General features: G+C 40.6%; 3 protein-coding genes and 1 pseudogene across 3 annotated transcripts; 2 read left to right on the top strand and 2 right to left on the bottom strand.

Moving 5' to 3' along the window:
* Positions 1-4,539: 4,539 nt before the first annotated feature.
* Positions 4,540-5,604, bottom strand: LOC110225799. The gene has a single exon (XM_021015804.1). The coding sequence runs from the start codon at positions 5,602-5,604 to the stop codon at positions 4,540-4,542; it is 1,065 nt and encodes a 354-aa protein (XP_020871463.1).
* A 2,658-nt stretch (positions 5,605-8,262) lies between these two features.
* Positions 8,263-16,543, top strand: LOC9302338 (E3 ubiquitin-protein ligase listerin). Its single transcript, XM_021016240.1, has 14 exons — positions 8,263-8,751; positions 8,862-8,976; positions 9,054-9,116; positions 9,200-9,277; positions 9,542-9,633; positions 9,942-10,044; positions 10,235-10,387; positions 10,478-11,572; positions 11,671-12,173; positions 12,338-13,704; positions 13,984-15,017; positions 15,103-15,561; positions 15,660-15,890; positions 16,080-16,543. The coding sequence occupies exons 1-14, from the start codon at positions 8,696-8,698 to the stop codon at positions 16,305-16,307; spliced, it is 5,577 nt and encodes a 1,858-aa protein (XP_020871899.1). The 5' UTR covers positions 8,263-8,695; the 3' UTR covers positions 16,308-16,543.
* A 371-nt stretch (positions 16,544-16,914) lies between these two features.
* Positions 16,915-19,361, bottom strand: LOC9300650 (annotated as a pseudogene).
* Positions 19,362-19,807: 446 nt separating this feature from the next.
* Positions 19,808-21,322, top strand: LOC9302339 (40S ribosomal protein S4-3). Its single transcript, XM_002864528.2, has 4 exons — positions 19,808-19,941; positions 20,191-20,268; positions 20,362-20,640; positions 20,755-21,322. The coding sequence occupies exons 1-4, from the start codon at positions 19,939-19,941 to the stop codon at positions 21,181-21,183; spliced, it is 789 nt and encodes a 262-aa protein (XP_002864574.1). The 5' UTR covers positions 19,808-19,938; the 3' UTR covers positions 21,184-21,322.
* The last annotated feature ends 44 nt before the right edge of the window (positions 21,323-21,366 follow it).

Below are 21,366 nucleotides of genomic sequence, written 5' to 3' on the forward strand. Positions count from 1 at the left end.
AGAGAAAGCCGTCTTGCAACGTGTATTCGGAAGTGAGGTTTTGCTCGACATCGGAGAGGATACGAGCAAAGAAAGGATCAGATTCGTATAGCTCAGCGAAAGTAGAAAAACCAGGCACCGTAGTATGCATTGTTGTTAACAGTCCGTGACGTCTACTCAAGGCATCGGCTACACGGTTTAACTTGCCGGAATGATGACGGATTGAGAAAGTGAATTGTTGCAAGAACGCTATCCAAGTTGCATGTCGGGCAGAGACATTGGCTTGACTATCTAGATGGCGTAGTGCATCATGATCGGTAAACAGAATAAAGTCACGATGTACAAGGTAGTGCCTCCAATGTTTAATGGCCTGAACAATAGCGTAGAATTCGATGTCATAGGTACTATAGCGACTTCTAGCTCCAGCAAGCTTTTTACTATAGTATGCTACCGGACGTCCGTGTTGACTTAGGACAGCTCCAATCCCGAGTTTAGAAGCATCGCAATGGAGTTCAAAGGTGGTTGCAAAATCTGGTAGTATTAAAATCGGAGCTGTTGTCAGCTTTTCCTTGATGAGTTCAAACGACGAGTTTGCTTCTTTGGTCCAAGTGAAGGCACCCGTCTTCATACAACTTGTTATGGGGGCCATTATAGAGCTAAAATGACTTATGAACCGGCGATAAAAAGATGCGAGACCATGGAAACTCCGGACTTCAGTCACTGTACGTGGCGTGGGCCAAGACCGGACTGCTTCGATCTTTGATTTATCAACTGATAGACCCTTGTCTGAGATGACATAACCGAGGAATAAAACTTCGGAAGCACCGAACTCACATTTTTGTTTTCCCGCGAACAGTTTCTCTTTGCGCAAGACTTGGAGAACCTCACGCAAATGATCAGCATGTGCGTCCGCCGAAGAGCTAAAAATGAGAAGGTCATCGAAATAGACCACTACGAACGTGCCAATGAAAGGCCGCAAGGCTTGATTCAATGACCCTCATGAATGTACTTGGAGCATTAGACAACCCAAAAGGCATTACTAGCCATTCAAAAAGTCCTTCTCGGGTTTTAAATGCTGTCTTCCATTCGTCACCCGGGTTAATACGAATTTGATGGTAACCGCTCTTGAGATCAATCTTGGTGAAAATAGTCGCTTGTCCAATTTGGTCCAGTAGGTCATCAAGGCGTGGAATCGGAAAACGGTAGCGAGTTGTGATTTTATTGATGGCTCGGCTATCCACACACATTCGCCAAGAACCATCATTCTTTGGAATTAAGAGCGCGGGAACAGCACATGGACTTAGACTTTCCCGAATATAGCCTTTATGGAGTAACTCTTCTACCTGGCGTCGTAGCTCTTCATGTTCAAGTGGACTCATTCGATAATGAGGACGGTTCGGGAGTGTGGCCCCCGGGATGAGATCGATCTGGTGTTGAATGTCGCGAAGTGGAGGAAGCCCTGGTGGTAACTCACTTGGAAACACATCTGTAAATTCCCGAAGGATCGGCTCAAATTGTGGTGACAACACCGTTGGTCGTTGCTCCTTTGTTCCCGCAAGTAAGAGTGCATAAGCCATGCCCTCTTTACGAAATTCTTGATCAAACATGGAGTAAGAACAGAGGAGTGTCGACTCGGGAGCCATTTCTGGAAAAGTTAAACGGCTATGGACTGATCGTGGTGTATGAGCTTGTGTTGCGTCGGTAATTTTTGGAGGGAAAGACAAACGGCTTTGGACTGATCGCGTGGGAGGAGGTTCAGCTGCTACTGGTTCTCGTGATGGCATGAGTAAGATTTGGTGAGTTTCCCACACGAATCGATATGTGTTTTTCAACCCGTCGTGAGTGATCTTGCGGTCGTATTCCCAAGGTCTTCCTAACAACAAGTGGCAAACATCAATAGGAGCGATATCGCAATACATATGGTCCTTGTAGTAAGGTCCTATGGAGAAAGGCACCATAGAGCGATGAGTGACACGCATATTCACTTTGTCACTAAGCCAACCAATATTGTAAGGAGCAGGATGTGCTTCAACCAGTAGGCCTAATTTTCGAACTGCTTCTTCTGCTATGACGTTGCGCGAGCTGCCGGAGTCTATGATGAAGCTGCAAATGGCGGTACAGAGTCGTCCTTTGATGGTGCAAGTGGAGCGAAAAATGTTAGTCCGTAACCAAGACTCTGTTTTTGCTTCTGGAATGAGACAAGTACGTCCTACTAACAACAATGGTCCGTTATCACCATGTGTATGGTGTAACACAGTGTCATTGTTACTCCGATCTTCTTCTTCAGAGTCATACAGTGGCTCATCATCGTTGGGTTGTTCATCAACAAGGAGGCCGCGTCTTGTCTGTTGTGGGCATGCGGTCTGCCTGTGTCCTGGTTCACCGCAATTAAAACACCGCAGGGCATTGCGACTGGAACGGCGCAAGGCTGGATCCTCTATTTGTTTTGGCGTAGCGGTATCCGTATTCTCTTTTGTTGCAGTCTCCGATTTGGGAGAATTCATCTCTTGAACCCGTCCACGATTGGAGGTAGAGGACCAATTTCCGGAGCGTTGTTGTTGTTCAAAAGAGGCTGCACGACGATGAGCTTTGGCTATGGAGGTTGGATCGAATTGAGGTAGTGAATTCTGGAGTTGACTTCGCAACCCACCGATGAAACGAGACACGAGCTGCACCTCATTGTCATTGATTTCATTCCTAGTGAGTAGGACATAAAACTCCTCAGCATATTCATCTACAGAACGCATCCCTTGTTTCAAATTTTGAAGCCGCGTGTACATGGTGCGGTCGTAATTGTGAGGTAAGAAAGTTTGCCTCAGCTTCTTCTTCAATTTTTCCCAAGAGTCGATCGGTGCTTTATTGTCGCGATTGCGAGAGGCTTTTAGTTGCTGCCACCAAGATGCTGCGTGCCCGCGAAATTTTGTGGCTACGAGAGGTACACGACGATTGTTTGGTACTTGTTTATAATCCAGGACCTCTTCTACGGCGACCAACCAATCTAACAAGGTATCACCTCGCAGTCCTCCGCTGAATTCGGGAATATCAACCTTGAAGCCAGCTTCCCATCGTGAATCACGCTGATCTGGTCTCCTTACGATCAACTCGCGATTGCCATCAGGAGCAAACGGGTTCACTTCTGCGATCTCGTTTCTTTGGTCTCCGGCCTGTTGTCGTGGTTGTAAGTGTTGAGTCAGAGTTTCTCCAAGTTCACGTATCGAGGCTTGAATGGTGGTTTGAATGTTGGACTGCATCGTCTCCTGCAACGCAAGGAGGGTGGATAGGGCGGCTCGCAGTTCAGCCCAATTTGCGGCGGCGATCTCGTCGTCTTTCTTTGGTGGCATGGTCGAGATTTCAACTTTTCAGAAACGTTTTGTCTCTGATACCAACTGATAGAGGGAGCGGAAGCAATTTAAAGAGAGATTAGAAGTGGAAGCTTAGAACAAGGTTAGGTGGAAGGGGGCTCTGTTTTAGTGAAGTCAAAACAGAGTATGGTGAAGGTTGCAACGAAACAGAGATAAACGAGCTCAATGATGAATTGAGATCGAGAAACAAAAGGCGAGAGTCCTCCTCTCAGGGTTCGCACAAAGCAAGCTCTTTAGGTTTTCAAATGAATTCTTAAAGCCAAAGATGATTTGATTACAGGGAAGACGATCTCTTTATATAGAGTCGTGAGATAAAAGCAAATAAAACTGTAAGTGCGGATGAGGTACGATAAATTGTAGAAAGTAAACGAGACAAGAAATTTGTTAACGAGGTTCGGTTTTTCCTACTCCCCGGGACCACGTCCAGATTTCGATTCCACTAGAACAAGAAAGCAAATTACAACCAATTCGCAAACGCGTAAAACAAGCCCAACTCTCTTGATTTACCGCTCCCTTCTATAACGTGAAACCTTAAGGATAATCTCTACCCTTAACTAAACTCCCCTTGAGTCTAGATTTAATCAGGATAACCTAACCCTGAGCTAAACTCCCCTTGAGCCTACACTTCAAAACAAAACCACTTGATCACACAAGCACAAATCCGCAAAACTAAGTTGCACACAATCTCACCGAAAGCTCTCAAAGATTTCTTCTTTATGCCTCAGCTCTCTTGCCTCTCAAAGACGTCCTCAGCTCCTCCTTATATAGCCAAAACGATTTCCTAATCACCATAGGAGAAGATTTCCAATTTCCATAAGAAAAAGTAAATTTCCTTTTATACTTTTCTTTTTTCTCTTCAAACTCCACTTTCATCAAGTCTTCCATATCTCTTTAAGTCCTTTTTCCTTTGTGATTCATCCTCTAAACACGCTCCAAACACATCTTCTCAAACCTTCTAGAAACCGACACTCACACAAAAACAGTCGCATCTTGACATACTTCTTGAATCATTCAGAAACTCCATCAGACAAAATCTTGTTTTACTTCTTGACTCATTCAACAACTTCATCAGACTGCAGCTACATCTTCAATCTCCCCCTTTTTGACTATGTTTGTGAACTCAACAGTTCTAACTCCAAAACAACATCACGAAACACATCATCATTCTCCCCCTGAATGAGTCACAACATGGTCAAAACTACTTAGAAAATTCTCCCCGCTTTGCAACACGAGGTTGATAGCCTAGTACACCACCTCCATAGAAATCATCTTTCCTAACCCAAATCTTCCTGCGCCTTAAGCCTTCATGACTGGATTCTCGAATGAATCTGAAACAATTCCTCTTAATATGCCCTTGAACTCCACAATGATAACATGTAGGACCATGAAATCTCTTATCATAAGCATTCTCCATTCGATTTCTCTCCCTCAATAATCTGAAACACCTTGGCCTAATATGCCCAACAATACCACAATGATGGCAAACAGGTCGAAAAATTCGTTGAGGTGCACTCTGCAGTTCTTTACCTTTTCCTGTATCAGACTCTGTACCAGTTCTCGTAGTAGTTCTTGTACCTGACGCAGTCTCTGCCATAGTTGCAGTTTCTGACACACTTCCTGATCCAGATGTGATTTTTCCACCATAAACAAACACTGGATCTGATTTTGAAAGTTTTCCTTCAAATCCAAGGCCACACTTATCAATCTTGCCAATATTCAGAATATGATCCAACTTCTTTGTGCCATTATTAAGCATCCTCAAATTCTTTTGAGTTTCTTCAAGTTGTACTTTGGCTTGTGATGCTTCTTCTTCTTTTTCTGCAGCATATTTCTGTACTTCAATGACTTTAGCCTCTAACTTGAGTTTCTCCTTAGTTAACATTGAATTCTCCTCAACCATTTTAAGCCAATGCTCATATAAAACTCTGTAATTCTCAGCAAATTCTTCATCATCAATACTCTCTGCATCACTCTCGCATTCATCGTTTTCACTTTTAAGTGCAGGTCCTGTTGGAGATGCTGATGCAGACCCTGTTGCAGATGCTGATGCAGACCCTGTTGCAGACACTGATGCAGACACTAATTCAGAAACTGACGCAGAATCTATATCTGAACTAGAATTGAAAGTTGTCAAAGCCACAAAATTCTTCAGATCTTCTTCTTCTTCATCTGAATCAGTTTCAGAATCACTAGTGACAACATTCATGGCCTTCTTCTTATGCTTTTGTAGATTGGCGCATTCCGAACGAACATATTGGCGCATTCCGAACGAACATGTCCATATCCTTTGCATTCAAAACATTGCACATTCTTTGATGAACTTCTCCTCTCTTTTCCCTTTCGTTTCAGATATTTAGTAAACTGTCTTGACAACATAGCCATTGAATCTTCAGTTTTCAGTTGATGTTCCCTTAAGAGCAACTCCAATGTCAACTTCCTTCTTCACTTCATCTACCTTCTTCATCTTTCCTTTAGTTTCATATGATTTGCTTAACTCAAAAGCTTGAAGAATCCCAACAAACTCATCAAAAGCCATCTCATCTAGATTATGAGCTTCTTCAACTGCAGAAATCTTTGACTCAAATTTTGCAGGTAATGATCTCTTCAACTTCTTCACTAGCTTTTTGTCCTTGTAGACCTTTCCAAGAGCAAACGATTCATTAGATATGTCACATAACTTTGCACTAAAATCAGCCACATTTTCCTCTTCTTCCATCCTTAGATTCTCAAATTGCGAAGCTAACATATCTAATTTCGTTCTCTTAACGCTTGTAGTACCCTCAAACATATTCTCCAATGTCTTCCATGCTTTTTGAGCTGATGCACATTGAGAAATCAACTTAAAGTGGCTTGAATCAATAGCATTGTAAATCGCAGTCTTAGCCTTAGAATTGCAACTTGATAGCTTTTTCTCTGCAGCAGTCCACTTATCTCTTGGCTTGAGACTTACAACTCCATCATCATCCGTAACTTTAGGAGCCTCCCAACCAAGTTCAATTGAATTCCAACAATCTTCATCAAGATTACTAATAAAAGCTTGCATACGAACCTTCCAATATCCATAATTCGCTGAATCAAGAAGTGGTGGTCTTGTCATAGACGTACCTTCCTTGTATGACTCCATCTCACACGATTCTCAGCTCTGTCTTACTTTCTGAATGATCTCCTGAACGATCTTCTGAACGATCTCCTGAACCTCACCCTGATCTACCCGAAACAAGACTAAATCTCTATCGAGAACCCGCTCTGATACCAATTGTAAGTGCGGATGAGGTACGATAAATTGTAGAAAGTAAACGAGACAAGAAATTTGTTAACGAGGTTCGGTTTTTCCTACTCCCCGGGACCACGTCCAGATTTCGATTCCACTAGAACAAGAAAGCAAATTACAACCAATTCGCAAACGCGTAAAACAAGCCCAACCCTCTTGATTTACCGCTCCCTTCTATAACGTGAAACCTTAAGGATAATCTCTACCCTTAACTAAACTCCCCTTGAGTCTAGATTTAATCAGGATAACCTAACCCTGAGCTAAACTCCCCTTGAGCCTACACTTCAAAACAAAACCACTTGATCACACAAGCACAAATCCGCAAAACTAAGTTGCACACAATCTCACCGAAAGCTCTCAAAGATTTCTTCTTTATGCCTCAGCTCTCTTGCCTCTCAAAGACGTCCTCAGCTCCTCCTTATATAGCCAAAACGATTTCCTAATCACCATAGGAGAAGATTTCCAATTTCCATAAGAAAAAGTAAATTTCCTTTTATACTTTTCCTTTTTCTCTTCAAACTCCACTTTCATCAAGTCTTCCAAATCTCTTTAAGTCCTTTTTCCTTTGTGATTCATCCTCTAAACACGCTCCAAACACATCTTCTCAAACCTTCTAGAAACCGACACTCACACAAAAACAGTCGCATCTTGACATACTTCTTGAATCATTCAGAAACTCCATCAGACAAAATCTTGTTTTACTTCTTGACTCATTCAACAACTTCATCAGACTGCAGCTACATCTTCAAAAACTAATCCTAATCCTAAAAGATATTAAGAATATCCTATGATAACAAAACGTAAACGAAGTGATAATGTCTCGAAAACTAAGGAAATGATCTTGTTACAACTGAATATCTTGATGGGCACGAGATACGTTAACGAGGCCCAACAAGTAGTGAAGATGCGCTGCATCAGAACGCATCTTTTTTTTTTTTTTTTAACATATTTGGATCGACAAGGCCCGATCCATAGTCAATTCCTACTACGCGGGGTAACGCGATTTAGTGGAGTCGAACTCCGGTAGGGAAGGCGGAGTCATTTATAAATGACAAATAGTTAAACGGTAGAGGTGCTAACGAGGAGAACAGAGTCACGAGCAGTGATGGCGAGAATGTCTGCGCATGAGACGATGCCTGGGCACATTTTCTCAATCTTAAACTTGATTTTGTCGATCACTTCGAATCCCCTCACAGTCTTATTGCTGGGTCCCGCGGTTTTCTCTCCCAAAAATGACGGTGTGTCGTCCAATAGTATGGATCCGTCACAACTCACACCCCTGTCAAATCATATTGATAGCATTTATTAAATTTTAGGAGTAATTCATGGGAAAATACTAAGACCATACACAGTGGTGTATGTTTTGGTGGGGTGTGAGTATTATTAAAAAGGAAAATAATAAAATAGTGTAACATGAGTGTGAGATAACATTTGGGTGTGAGTATTATTTTAATGTTTTATGTTTTATCTATCTCTTTCTCTCTCCTCTCTCTTTCTCCACTAACCAAATCTCTCTCTCTCTTAAAAAAATTATAATAAATATATTGTTAACACACACCCACCCACATGCACCATTGTGGGTCTCTAAGCATGCTTCCTGGGAAAATACTTATATTTATTTAGACATGATTTTAAATTTGAACAAGAAACATAAATAGTTGTCCACGGGCTAACACAATTACACATAAATATACGGTGGTCATATAACACAATTATCGAAATTAAAAAAATCGGGGTCTGATAAGAAAGAAACTAAAATATTGAGGAACTTTTGTGAACTTTTATAAAAGCGACGATAATTCCATATTTTCCAAGGTTTAAAATTAAGGAGTACTATTTGGGCCATAAATAATTGGGCCTTAACTAAGTGAACCCAATATTAATGGGTATACACCCTCGTCGACCCGACAAACCTCTTTGCCTCCGCCCACGACGGCGACGACCGAATCGCCACCGCCTTCCCTCTCCGACTCTTGACTTTCACCTATTTGCTCCTTTGCTAGACCGATCACCAGACCCATCTCTCTCTCTCTCTCTCTCTCTCTCTCTCTCTCTGAAGCTTTTCCGTCTAGAGTAGAAGGAGATGGGCAAACCCAAAGGAGATGCTGCAAGAAGCAAAGCTCGTCCATCCAGCAGCAGGTGAAATACGTTCCTTCAATCTCTCCTTGGCGTTTAATTTCTTCCAGTTTTATCTTTTTTTGAGTCTATGCTTCGTTGGTTCGGTATTGAATTGAGCTTTCTCTGAACAGCTTGGCAGCTTCTTTGTTGCCGTCTGGCTCTGCAGCCGCCGTAGGTTTTGGCGGGTATGTCGGTAGCTCTAGATTCGAAACGTCTCTGTCAAACGAAGACTCTGCTTCCCTCTTGGTATGTTTGTCCCTCTTCCTTCGATATTGCTTACTTGTTTGTTTGCCAATCTCTAATCTTTTGTGAATGAATTGTAGGATTTGGATAGTGAGGTTGCCCAGCACTTGCAAAGGCTTTCAAGGAAGGATCCTACAACAAAGGTAATGGCTTTACTGATTATCCAATCGACTACCAGAGCTGTTCTTTCTGAGTTTTCTTGATTGTGATTTGCTTGTTTCAACAGATTAAAGCTCTTGCTTCCCTGTCAGAACTGGTTAAGCAGAAGAAAGGAAAGGAACTTTTCCCAATAATCCCACAATGGGTAATGTTTCCCTTGTAACATACTAGGCATGAACCTTTAGATGGATGTTTTCTTTAACAAGGAAGAAATCTGTAGCTTCAGAAGTTGTATTAAGTTTTATGTTCAAGATAGGTTAATCAGGATTGGAATATCACTCACGCTGATAGAATTAGCTCGAGTTAGTCTTGGTCTTGCAGCATATTGATCACTATTTTCCCACGTTGCGGTGCATTTGGTTGCTCATTATTCCACAATTGATTGACTATATTTTTCATACTTCTCCAGACATTTGAGTACAAGAAGCTGATACTGGACTACAATAGAGATGTTCGGCGAGCTACGCATGATGTCATGACTAATGTTGTCACTGGTGCCGGGTTTGACTCTCAATTTTCTAATGCATGCCCTTTTTCTTGCCGTGATGCAGTTTCTCATCTACTTCTTTTTTTTTTAGTATCATACACCTGGATGTATGTAGTTTTCTCGTGTCATGAGTGATATGATTTAGCTTTGAGGTTCTCCTGACATCTATATCAAAATTATCTTCATTATTTTGTTGGAATGATTCGTTTGCTAAGTGCTGTAGAAGCTTGTCTTAGCATGCATGCGATACTTCTATTTTATGCTTTCTCCCACTATTATTTTGTATTCTGTATTAATTCTTTGTTTCTTACGTGTTACTTAGGAGAGATTTAGCTCCTCATCTAAAGTCTATAATGGGGCCCTGGTGGATTTCACAATTTGATTTGGCATCTGAAGTTTCTCAAGCAGCAAAGTCGTCTTTCCAGGTTGGCTCCTCGTTTCGTAATTCAGTTTTCTTGGTGGAGGTTATTTTTACTTTATGTTTAAATGCCCCACTTTCTAGTATAAACTCTATTGTCGTTTTATTAGACCATTAACCTTCTAGTTTTGCTCAGGGGGCGCCTTGTTATAGCATCAATATTCAGAATTTAAATTAGCTGTCTAATGTTCAAACAGGCAGCATTCCCTACCCAGGAAAAGAGATTGCACGCCTTGATTCTATGTTCAGCTGAGATTTTTGCTTATCTGGAGGAAAATCTCAAACTTACACCTCAAAATTTATCTGATAAAGCACTTGCATCAGATGAATTAGAAGAAATGTACCAGCAGGTACTTCATCTCGGTGATTCTTCATGCTATGGTGAAATTTTTCCTTCTTTGGGTTTTCTTTTACAATGTCTTATTTTCTGTTGTTTTCAGATGATATCGTCATCTCTGGTGGGGTTGGCTACACTTCTAGATATTTTGCTCCACAAACCTGATAAAGTTGGCTCTGCAAACATTAATTCTGAATCAAAACTTGCATCGAAGGCTAGGGCAGTAGCATCCTCCTCAGCTGAGAAGTTGTTCTCTTCCCATAAATGCTTTCTGAACTTTCTAAAATCTGAAAGCCCTAGTATTCGGTCAGCGACTTATTCTTTGTTAAGCAGCTTCATTAAAAATGTTCCTGAAGTCTTTGGCGAAGGAGACGTCCGATGTCTTGCACCAGCTCTGCTTGGCGTTTTTCGAGAAAATAATCCAACCTGCCACTCATCAATGTGGGAGGCTGTCTTACTGTTCTCTAGAAAATTTCCTCAGAGTTGGGTCTACTTAAATGTTCATAAATCTGTTCTAAGTCATTTATGGCAGTTTCTTAGGAACGGGTGCTATGGATCCTCACGGGTTTCTTATCCTGCACTGATATTGTTCCTGGAAGTTATGCCAACACAATCTGTAGAAGCTGATAAGTTCTTTGTGAATTTTTTCAAAAACTTATTGGCTGGGAGGAGTATGTGTGAATCTTCAAGTACGGATCAATTATCACTTCTTCGGGCAACCACTGAATGTTTCCTCTGGGGATTACATAATGCTTCAAGGTATTGCGATGGTCCCAATTCTATTCATGATCTCCAGGTTGATCTAATTGATAAAGTCCTCGTGAAGATTCTATGGGCGGACTTCTTTGAACTATCTAAGGGCAGCATTCCACCTATTCAGAGGAAGTCAACTGAAAATCTTGGCATGGGTAATTCAGCTAGTTATCTGCAAGAGCTAGGAAGATGCATCTTAGAAATTCTTTCAGGGATTAATTTGCTCGAACAGAACCTGCTGTCTTTTTTCTGTATATCTGTTCAAGAGAGCTTCTTGAACATGCTTCAGCAGGGAAATTTAGAGATAGTTACGGGAAGCATGAGAAAAATGATTGATTTTCTCTTATTATTGGAGAGATGTTCAGTTTTGGAAGGTGAGAGTTGGCCCTTGGATCAATTTATGGGGCCACTTTTGTCCAAGGCTTTCCTGTGGATAAGATCATCTGTAAGTTATTGTCCACGTTTTGTTACCCCTGTTTTGTCATGGTAGATCATATGCTGTTTTTACTTGATTAACTCGTGTGGCTGTATTTCTCTTTTCAGGAATTGATCGAAGGTGTGAAACTTTTGTCAGTTTCAGTATCAGTGTTTGGACCAAGAAAGATAGTTCCAGTACTAATTGATGATATAGAGACTTCTACCCTTCTCTCTGTTGAAAAAGGGAAGAATATGAGCCCAGAGAAGCTTATTAAAGTTTTTCAAGAAATTTTTATTCCTTGGTGTATGGATGGATATGACTCTTCGACTGGAGCTAGACAAGATCTCCTATTTTCATTGCTCGATGATGAATGTTTCACTCAGCAGTGGAGTGATGTCATTTCTTATGTATTTAATCAACAACATCAGGGCTTCAATAACCTGGCCGCTATGAAAATGCTTTTAGAGAAGGCAAGGGATGAAATTACAAAAAGAAGTTCTGGGCAGGAGTTGCATCAAAGAATAGGTTCTCGGCCAGACCATTGGCACCATACACTCATAGAATCAACTGCTATAAGTCTGGTCCATTCCTCCTCAGCGACTACAACCTCTGCTGCTCAGTTCCTGTGGTAAGTTAGTCAATATATCTATAAACAGTATCAAACAAAGCGCATATTCATATCACTGGATTTCAGGCTCGCATCCAATATTTTGCATTTATATTTCTCAGTCAAGTCTTTTATGTTGCTTGTTTGCTTGTTCCCAGTTCTTATTCTATATTTTTTGTATGCAGTTCAGTTCTGGGTGGTTCAACCCAAGACAGCAGTATTTCTTTTGTGTCAAGAAGCTCGTTGGTCTTGATATATAGGGGGATCCTCGAAAAACTGCTATCTTTTATCAAACAGTCACCATTATGTTCAGTCAATGATACATGTTCGTCTCTTATTGTCGAGGCTATAGATTTTGATTTGAGCAGTTCTGTAGATGTGATCGTGGTTGCTAAGTTTGCAGCTGAAGTTATTGATGGTAGTTTCTTCAGTTTGAAGTCTCTGAATCAGGACACCACTCTACTTTCAACTATTTTGTCTTCTATTTTTATCATTGACTTGGAGAGTAGAATGACATCACTAGTGGACAGTACGCTATCTGAGTCCAAAGAGAAGAGAAAGGATCGGAATCTTGTGTGTGATTATATTCATGCTGTTTGCTCTAAGATGGATAATCAGTTCTGGAAATCCATAAACTATGATGTCCGGAAGAGTTCAGCAAGCATTTTGGTTCAGTTCCTTAGGTCAGTTGTCCTACTTGAGGATGATCTGCAACCTTTTGAACTTGCATTATTGTGTGCTTCAAGGATGACCGAGGTGTTGGAATATCTCTCATTGGATCAAAGCGATGAAGAAAATATCCGTGGCCTGCTCCTGCTTGAGAGAGATGTATGGCCTATTTGGGTCAGCCCCAGCTCGTCAGCTAGCATAAATACCCATGGTATGCCTGTTCATTTGTGCGAATTGAGGAAATCCAAGAGTCAAAGATATGTTTCTTTCATTAACAGCCTGATCATGAAATTGGGAATTCACCGATTTCTTGTTGGCCACAAAGATAATGGGTTTGCCTCTCAAGCTTGGCTTTCCGTAGAAATACTCTGCACGTGGGAGTGGCCAGGGGGTAATGTTCAAACTTCTTTCCTGCCAACTCTTGTATCATTTTGTAAGGGTGAACCATCGAGTGGAGGTTTACTAAATTCCATTTTTGACATTCTACTCAACGGTGCTCTTGTGCATGTAAAGGATGAGGAAGAGGGCTTAGGGAACATGTGGGTTGACTTTAATAATAACATAGTGGACGTCGTAGAACCATTTTTGAGAGCTCTATTGTCATTCCTTCACATTTTGTTCAAGGAAGACCTTTGGGGAGAAGAAGAAGCCATGTCTGCTTTCAAAATGATCACAGATAAACTCTTCATAGGAGAAGAGACAAGCAAAAACTGTTTGAGAATTATTCCTTGCATTATGAGCATGATAATTTCACCATTACGTACAAAAATAAAATCTGGTGGTTCTGGTAAAGATACTCTGCTGCCACTGGAAGTTTTGCTTAGAAGTTGGCTGGAGAGGTCTTTGTCGTTTCCTCCTCTGGTGCTCTGGCAAAGTGGGGAAGGTGAGGACCAATTTAATTTTTTTCTTAAGTGGTAGTAATCTCATCTTGAACCTATGAACAATGTTTAGGTTTGAATGAGGATTAGGCTCGGGGTGGATGTAGAGCAAGTATTTTACTTATGAAATAACATTGTCCTAGTGATATTCCTGAGTCCTCAACTGAAAAGTGGTCATAGTTGGCATTAGATTGACAGTCTAGGAAGCAATTTAAGACTGAGGTTTTGTTCTTTATCTTTTACTTTGCATGCTAGCTGATTTTTTTTTTTCCCGTCTTTATCAGATATACAGGATTGGTTTCAGCTTGTTATCTCTTGTTATCCCGTAAGTGAAAAGGCTGAAGAAGCAAAGGAAATACAGAGGCATGTGAGTAATGAAGAGAGAACACTCCTGCTTGACTTGTTCCGCAAGCAAAATCAAGATCCTGGTGCATCAAGTGTAGTTACCCATCTTCCAGCTGTCCAAATTCTGCTCGCAAGACTAATTGTGATTGCAGTTAGTTACTGTGGAAACAATTTTAACGAGGATGATTGGGATTTTGTCTTTTCTAATTTGAAGCGTCAGATTCAGTCTGCAGTAGTTGTGATGGAGGAAACTGCTGAGAACGTCAATGAGTTCATTAGTGGTGTTTCTTCCATGGAGAAGGAAAATGATACTCTTGAGGGACTTGGGCATATTGTTTTTATTTCTGATCCTTCTATAAACAATGCTCAGAATGCTCTCTACGCATTTTCGTTGCTTAATGCGTTAGTAAAGCATAAATCGGTTGAATATGAAGACAATCTGAAATCCTTGGCAGATGAAATATGGGATCCAGTTAAGGATCGGATACTTGAAGGTGTTCTGCGTCTTTTCTTCTGCACTGGTCTTGCTGAGGCTATTGCTGCTTCATATTCCCCAGAGGCAGCATCTATTGTTGCTTCATTTCGAGTTGATCATTTGCAGTTCTGGGAGTTGGTGGCTCAACTTGTGGTTGACTCTTCTCCACGTGCAAGAGATAGAGCTGTCAGAGCAGTGGAATTTTGGGGTCTAAGCAAGGGAGCCATAAGCTCTTTGTATGCAATAATGTACTCTTCCAATCCAATCCCGTCATTGCAACTTGCTGCATACACTGTTTTGTCTACCGAACCTGTTTCCAGGCTGGCCATAGTTGCTGATGGGAATGCCCCATTGAATGATGAGTCTCTCAATGATCAGGACTCAAGCAATGCTGGTTTGCCATCTGAAGAGAAGCTACTGCTAAGAGATGAAGTATCTTGTATGGTTGAGAAGTTAAATCATGATCTTCTTGATACAGACTTAACTGCGCCAGAAAGGGTAAATTTTACTTTTCAAAAGTTTTATTTGGTTTATTTTCCCTCTTTGGGCAAGCCATTCACTGTTTAATCACTTCTAATGGCAGGTGCAAACGTTCCTGGCATGGTCTTTGTTGCTCTCGCATGTTAATTCTTTACCTTCACTAACACAAGGACGAGAGAGACTGGTGCAATATATAGAGAAAACTGCAAATCGGTTGATATTAGATAGTCTTTTTCAGCACATTCCTCTAGAATTATACATGGGACAGAACTTGAAGAAAAAAGATGGGGATATTCCGTCTGAGTTATCTGTGGTAGCTTCTGCAGCCACTCGTGCGATTGTGACGGGTTCGTCCCTGTCAACGGTTGAATCACTTTGGCCTATTGAAACTGGAAAGATGGCTTCGCTTGCTGGGGCGATATATGGTCTGATGCTACGTGTACTTCCAGCTTATGTTAGAGAATGGTTCAGCGAAATGCGTGACCGTTCTGCATCATCTTTGATTGAAGCATTTACAAGATCGTGGTGCAGCCCTTCTTTAATCGAAAACGAACTGTCTCAGGTATGTACAATAAAAACCTTTTCTCATTTCTGAGAGTTGCAGTGAAGATCCACTAATGCATTTGCAATTATTCTGTTCATTTTTTATGTGAGCTGCAGATAAAGAAGGCAGACTTTAATGATGAGAGCTTTTCAGTCAGCATAAGTAAAGCGGCAAATGAAGTAGTTGCGACATATACGAAGGATGAAACGGGGATGGATCTCGTGATCCGGCTTCCAGTTTCTTACCCACTCAGGCCTGTTGACGTTAATTGCACAAAAAGTATTGGAATAAGCGATGCGAAGCAGAGGAAGTGGTTGATGTCTATGCAAATGTTTGTTCGTAATCAGGTACTGTACTTTATGAGTCACATAGATCTTTGTTAACCTGAATGATATCCGGTTCCATCATGTAGACCATATATGATTAATCTTGTTCTCTCCATCTAAGCCCATATCAACATAGTTGACTTAATAATTGAGTAGCATGTCTTGGCTGAATGTTTTACTTTCTGTCTAATGTGTTGTTACTGAAAGCAGAACGGGGCTCTGGCGGAGGCGATAAGGATATGGAAGCGAAACTCGGACAAGGAATTTGAAGGAGTAGAGGACTGCCCGATATGTTACAGTGTGATACACACAGGGAATCACAGCCTTCCAAGGCGAGCTTGCGTGACGTGCAAGTACAAGTTTCACAAAGCATGTTTAGACAAGTGGTTCTACACGTCTCATAAGAAACTTTGCCCCTTGTGCCAATCTCCTTGCTGATTCAATAACGGAGCTAGAGGATATGCATTTTATGACGTTAGTAGTCTGTGAGTTTTGCTTTAACCCTAACAACATTCTTCTTAGTTTTTACTTTCCAAGCAATGAAAAGGGTTTACGGAACGTAGGTGGAACTTATTTGATATACATATATACATGATATGTGAGAGTTTTGTTTGTCCTAATGATTCAATTCAATATATGTGGAAGATAATGAAAAAGTAAAAAAATAGAGAAAATTTACGTGTCTCTGTGTCATGCCTTTGGCTCAATCGTTGTTGTGGCTTTGGGTGCACGCATGGATTGTCTCGTCACTCAACTCACCCTATTGCTCAAGTTACTTAGGCTAACTTAATCTGGGTCAACATTAGTTAAATATTCACTTGTAAAGCCTAACACTCTCACACTATGACGCGGCTGATTAATCAGTAATAAACTAAAACTACATAAGTAAAGTAGAATAAACTAAATATTTGTGAAATTTATAAACATTTATTAGTGTAAACATGATAGATGCAACATCATGTTTCTCGTTACTATACATGTGAATGTCACCTTTGAACGAATGTTTAGTGTAATAGAGGCCCAAATCCACCAGACAATCATGGAGTTCACAGTTCAATATTGATCGCATAGTTCATATGTAATTGCTCGAATTTGCAAACTTACATCAACGAACCCCTGTTTCCCAACTCACTATGTAAACTTTAGAATATAATAGTTACCCGACTTATAATACACGAGTAGACATCAATATATTATCAATACATACACAAGCTCTAAGGTGAGATCTGACAATATTAACACCTGAAGGAGAAGAAGAGTCGTTTTGAAGAGATGTTTGGATCTTCTTAAGTTCTTTGGCCACTTCCACCATCGTTGGAACTTCTTCACTAGGACCGATGCATCTCAGTGAGAGCATTCGGAAAGCTTCCATTTGACAAAGCTCTTGTTCTGAAATTTGACCCATCTTTTCTATCATCTTTGGATCTGCAATCTCTTCGATTCGTCGGTCTTCCATTAATCTTGACCCATTAATCAAAATGCTTTTGTTTCCTAATAGAAGCGTTTGACCCATAAACATTCCAAAGGCACAACAGACATCTGTTTTCTCTGAGACTATGCTCTTGTAATTATTATTGCAACTATTCAATTTATGGTTATTATTTAAACGTACGGTTGCAAACGTACGTCACAACTTTTGAACCATATATAAACTTTGTTTCTCTTGTGTCAAAAAAAAAGAGAAGAAGAGGAGAAAAGAGAGATTCACGAGACTAAAGATTGTCTTAATCTTTAGTGCAAAACACAAAAACAAAACACAAAAAGCTCTATTTGTTTCTCTTGTGTCTTAGCCTAGAACAAGAGAGAACTTTGATTGTCTTATCCTAGAAGGGATTTCGTGTAACCCAAGGCTTGAGAAGGGTCGAAATACTCTTTAAGGAAAGTGCTCTCGTGCGCGATTCAATCTCTATCCAAGTTCACGTTCGTTACGTCCCGGAGATACAACGTCTATACACAACAATCTTAAAGAGTATTTACGGTGAACAATGGCTAATGTTTCTGTGCGTGAGATGACGTCAAAGTTTGGCAAATTGGATAAGTTTGAAGGAGTTGATTTTAGAAGATGGCAAAAGAAGATGCACTTTCTCCTCACAACGCTCAATGTGGTTCACGTTCTAAGTGTGCCAATGCCCACCGTGTCGGAGAATGGTGAGAACGAGTCCGTGGAGGAGACAAGGAAGCAACTTAAGTGGGAAAACGATGACTACATATGTCGTGGCCACATTCTCAACGGTATGTCTGATTCTCTCTTTGATGTCTATCAAAATGTCGAATCCGCAAAGGAACTATGGGATGCGTTGGAATCGAAGTACATGGCCGAGGATGCTTCTAGTAAGAAGTTCCTTGTGAGTGATTTTAATAATTACAAGATGTCCGATTCAAGGCCGGTAATGGAGCAATACAATGAATTACTTCGCATCCTAGGCCAATTCGCTCAACACAAAAAGAGAAGAAGAGGAGAAAAGAGAGATTCACGAGACTAAAGATTGTCTTAATCTTTAGTGCAAAACACAAAAACAAAACACAAAAAGCTCTATTTGTTTCTCTTGTGTCTTAGCCTAGAACAAGAGAGAACTTTGATTGTCTTATCCTAGAAGGGATTTCGTGTAACCCAAGGCTTGAGAAGGGTCGAAATACTCTTTAAGGAAAGTGCTCTCGTGCGCGATTCAATCTCTATCCAAGTTCACGTTCGTTACGTCCCGGAGATACAACGTCTATACACAACACAACAGACATCTGTTTTCTCTGAGACTATGCTCTTGTAATTATTATCCAATAACGTAGAGAATCTCACTGGTTCGTCAACCTGGACAAATGTTTCTCCTTCTGGGATTGAGACGTAGAGAGAGAAATCAGTCAGCTTCGCAACCCCATCTTCATCCAATAAGATATTCCAAGGATGAATATTCCTATATACGAAGGACCTAGGGAGCGCAGTGTGAAGATAAGCTAAAGCAGTAGCGATATCTTATCTTCTGCTATCTTCATTCTCCTTTTCCACGGCTGTTTACTAGTAATATCTAGTTTGTAATGTTTCTTTACACCATTATAAACCATGACTGGCTTTTCCAACTCAAGACAACATCCAACCAATGTCAAAAAGTTGTTGTGACCACTCACCATCGATGAAACTGCTATGTCCCGGCACAAAAGATCTACTCTCAAGCTATACAAGCCAACATCTTTCTTGATGAGTATCATGGGATGGTTCTCGTTCTTACCTGAATACCAATCGGAGGAAACACGATTAGAGTCGCTGAAATTGTTGGTGGCTTTGAGGATCTCATCAGCAGACAAGAATTTGATGGGATTGGATTGGCCATGGCCGAATTCGATGAGATCTTCTAACAACTTGGCTCCTCTCTCCAATATTAGCTTCTTATTCCTCTTCCTCCACCACCAACCCATCTCTAAACAAAAAAAAAAATCTTGTTGAATATTCAATTCTGACGAAATGAGCAGAGAGGGTTCAAGAACTTGTTAGATTTTTAAGGTTCTCAATTCTTGTTGAATTTTCAACACTGACGTCCTCCCACGTAGATATTCATTTGTAAAGCCTAACACTCTCACACTATGACGCGGCTGATTAATCAGTAATAAACTAAAACTACATAAGTAAAGTAGAATAAAGTCATACACTAATATTTGTTAAATTTATAAACTTTGGCATCAAAATTAACATTTTTCCGGTTAGAAGACTTAAAATTTTCTTATTTACAGTTTAGTATTATTAAGTAAGGAACAATCATTCAATTATGTAAATGTTAGTATTATTTTTGACAGCAAATGTAAAATGTTATGTTCTTTCGTGAAATATGTAACGTGGGTCCAATTAAAAGGGAACATCGTCCATTAACCCGAAAAACTTTAGTGCCCAAATAAAGAAATGGGCCTATTACTTTATAAGCCCATAATACCCTAACACCAAGTAGTAGATGGAAGAGGGTATATAAATGGCCAATTAGGGTTTTGTTCCTTCTCTCACTTCTTCTCTCAAGTCGTTCGGAGCTGTTCTTAGGAAAACAAGACAAGTAGTTCGGATCAGAGCTACGCTTGCAAATCTCAAAACATGGTTCGTCATCCTCTCCCTCTCTCTGCATCTCTGTTCTAAGCTTAGTGATTGTTTACATGTAGATAGTTTCCTGGGGGTTTGTGTTAAGAGTGACTTAGATAATGGTTTTGTTAGCAATTGGATTGATTCGATAACTTGTGGATATTATATGCATCACGGTGATTGTCCTTAGATCTGAGCTCCTAGATCTCAAATTTAGAAATGTCCTTAATAGAATTTCTCTTTTACATTTGTTTGGTCATTTTACAGGCGAGGGGTTTGAAGAAGCATTTGAAGAGGCTTAATGCGCCTAAGCATTGGATGCTTGACAAACTTGGTGGTGCATTTGTATGTCCTTTACTCTCTCTTCTTGGCTCACTTTTGATATATATTTCTCTTGGATTTGTGTTAATGAGTATGTTCATTTTTGGTTCCACACAGGCCCCAAAGCCGTCTTCTGGACCACATAAGTCGAGGGAGTGCCTTCCCCTCGTCCTTATCATCAGGAACAGGTTGAAGTATGCTCTTACCTACCGTGAAGTGATTTCTATCTTGATGCAAAGGCATATCCAAGTTGATGGGAAAGTCAGGACTGACAAGACCTACCCTGCTGGTTTCATGGATGTTGTGTCTATCCCTAAGACCAATGAGAACTTCCGTCTTCTCTATGATACCAAGGGCCGTTTCCGTCTCCACTCCATCAGGGATGAGGAAGCACAGGTTTGTTTGCTCTCCTCTTGTCATTGGTTAATTTTGTCTTGAAGACTGATGCTTGACATTATTTGAATAAGTTCTTTAATTTGCCTTCTAACATTGTTTATTCTGTCTGTACAGTTCAAGCTTTGCAAGGTCCGATCTATCCAGTTTGGACAGAAGGGCATTCCATACCTGAACACATACGATGGTCGCACCATCCGTTACCCTGACCCGCTCATCAAGCCTAATGACACCATTAAGCTCGACCTTGAGGCCAACAAGATTGTGGAGTTCATCAAGTTTGATGTCGGCAATGTTGTGATGGTTACAGGAGGTAGAAACAGAGGGCGTGTTGGTGTGATTAAAAACCGTGAGAAGCATAAGGGAAGCTTTGAGACTATCCACATCCAAGACTCAACAGGACATGAGTTTGCAACAAGGTTGGGGAATGTGTTTACCATTGGCAAAGGCACAAAGCCATGGGTGTCTCTTCCCAAGGGTAAAGGTATTAAGCTGACTATCATTGAGGAGGCCAGGAAGAGGCTTGCTGGTCAACAGGTTGCTTAATTTTGTGATTTCCAGTTCTCTCGTTTATGCTTCCTTAGACGTTTCATATTTCCTAGACTCACTTCGTTTCTTTTGGTACTCTGCTCAGTTTTGAAACTTATGTTATATTATTTATTTCAAGAGTTAAAAACTTCAAACATCCATTGTGTCCTTTCTTGTTTTCTACTATCTTCAAGAGTTGAT

This window comes from Arabidopsis lyrata (assembly GCF_000004255.2).
Source record: "Arabidopsis lyrata subsp. lyrata unplaced genomic scaffold ARALYscaffold_8, whole genome shotgun sequence".
Lineage (NCBI taxonomy): Eukaryota > Viridiplantae > Streptophyta > Magnoliopsida > Brassicales > Brassicaceae > Arabidopsis > Arabidopsis lyrata.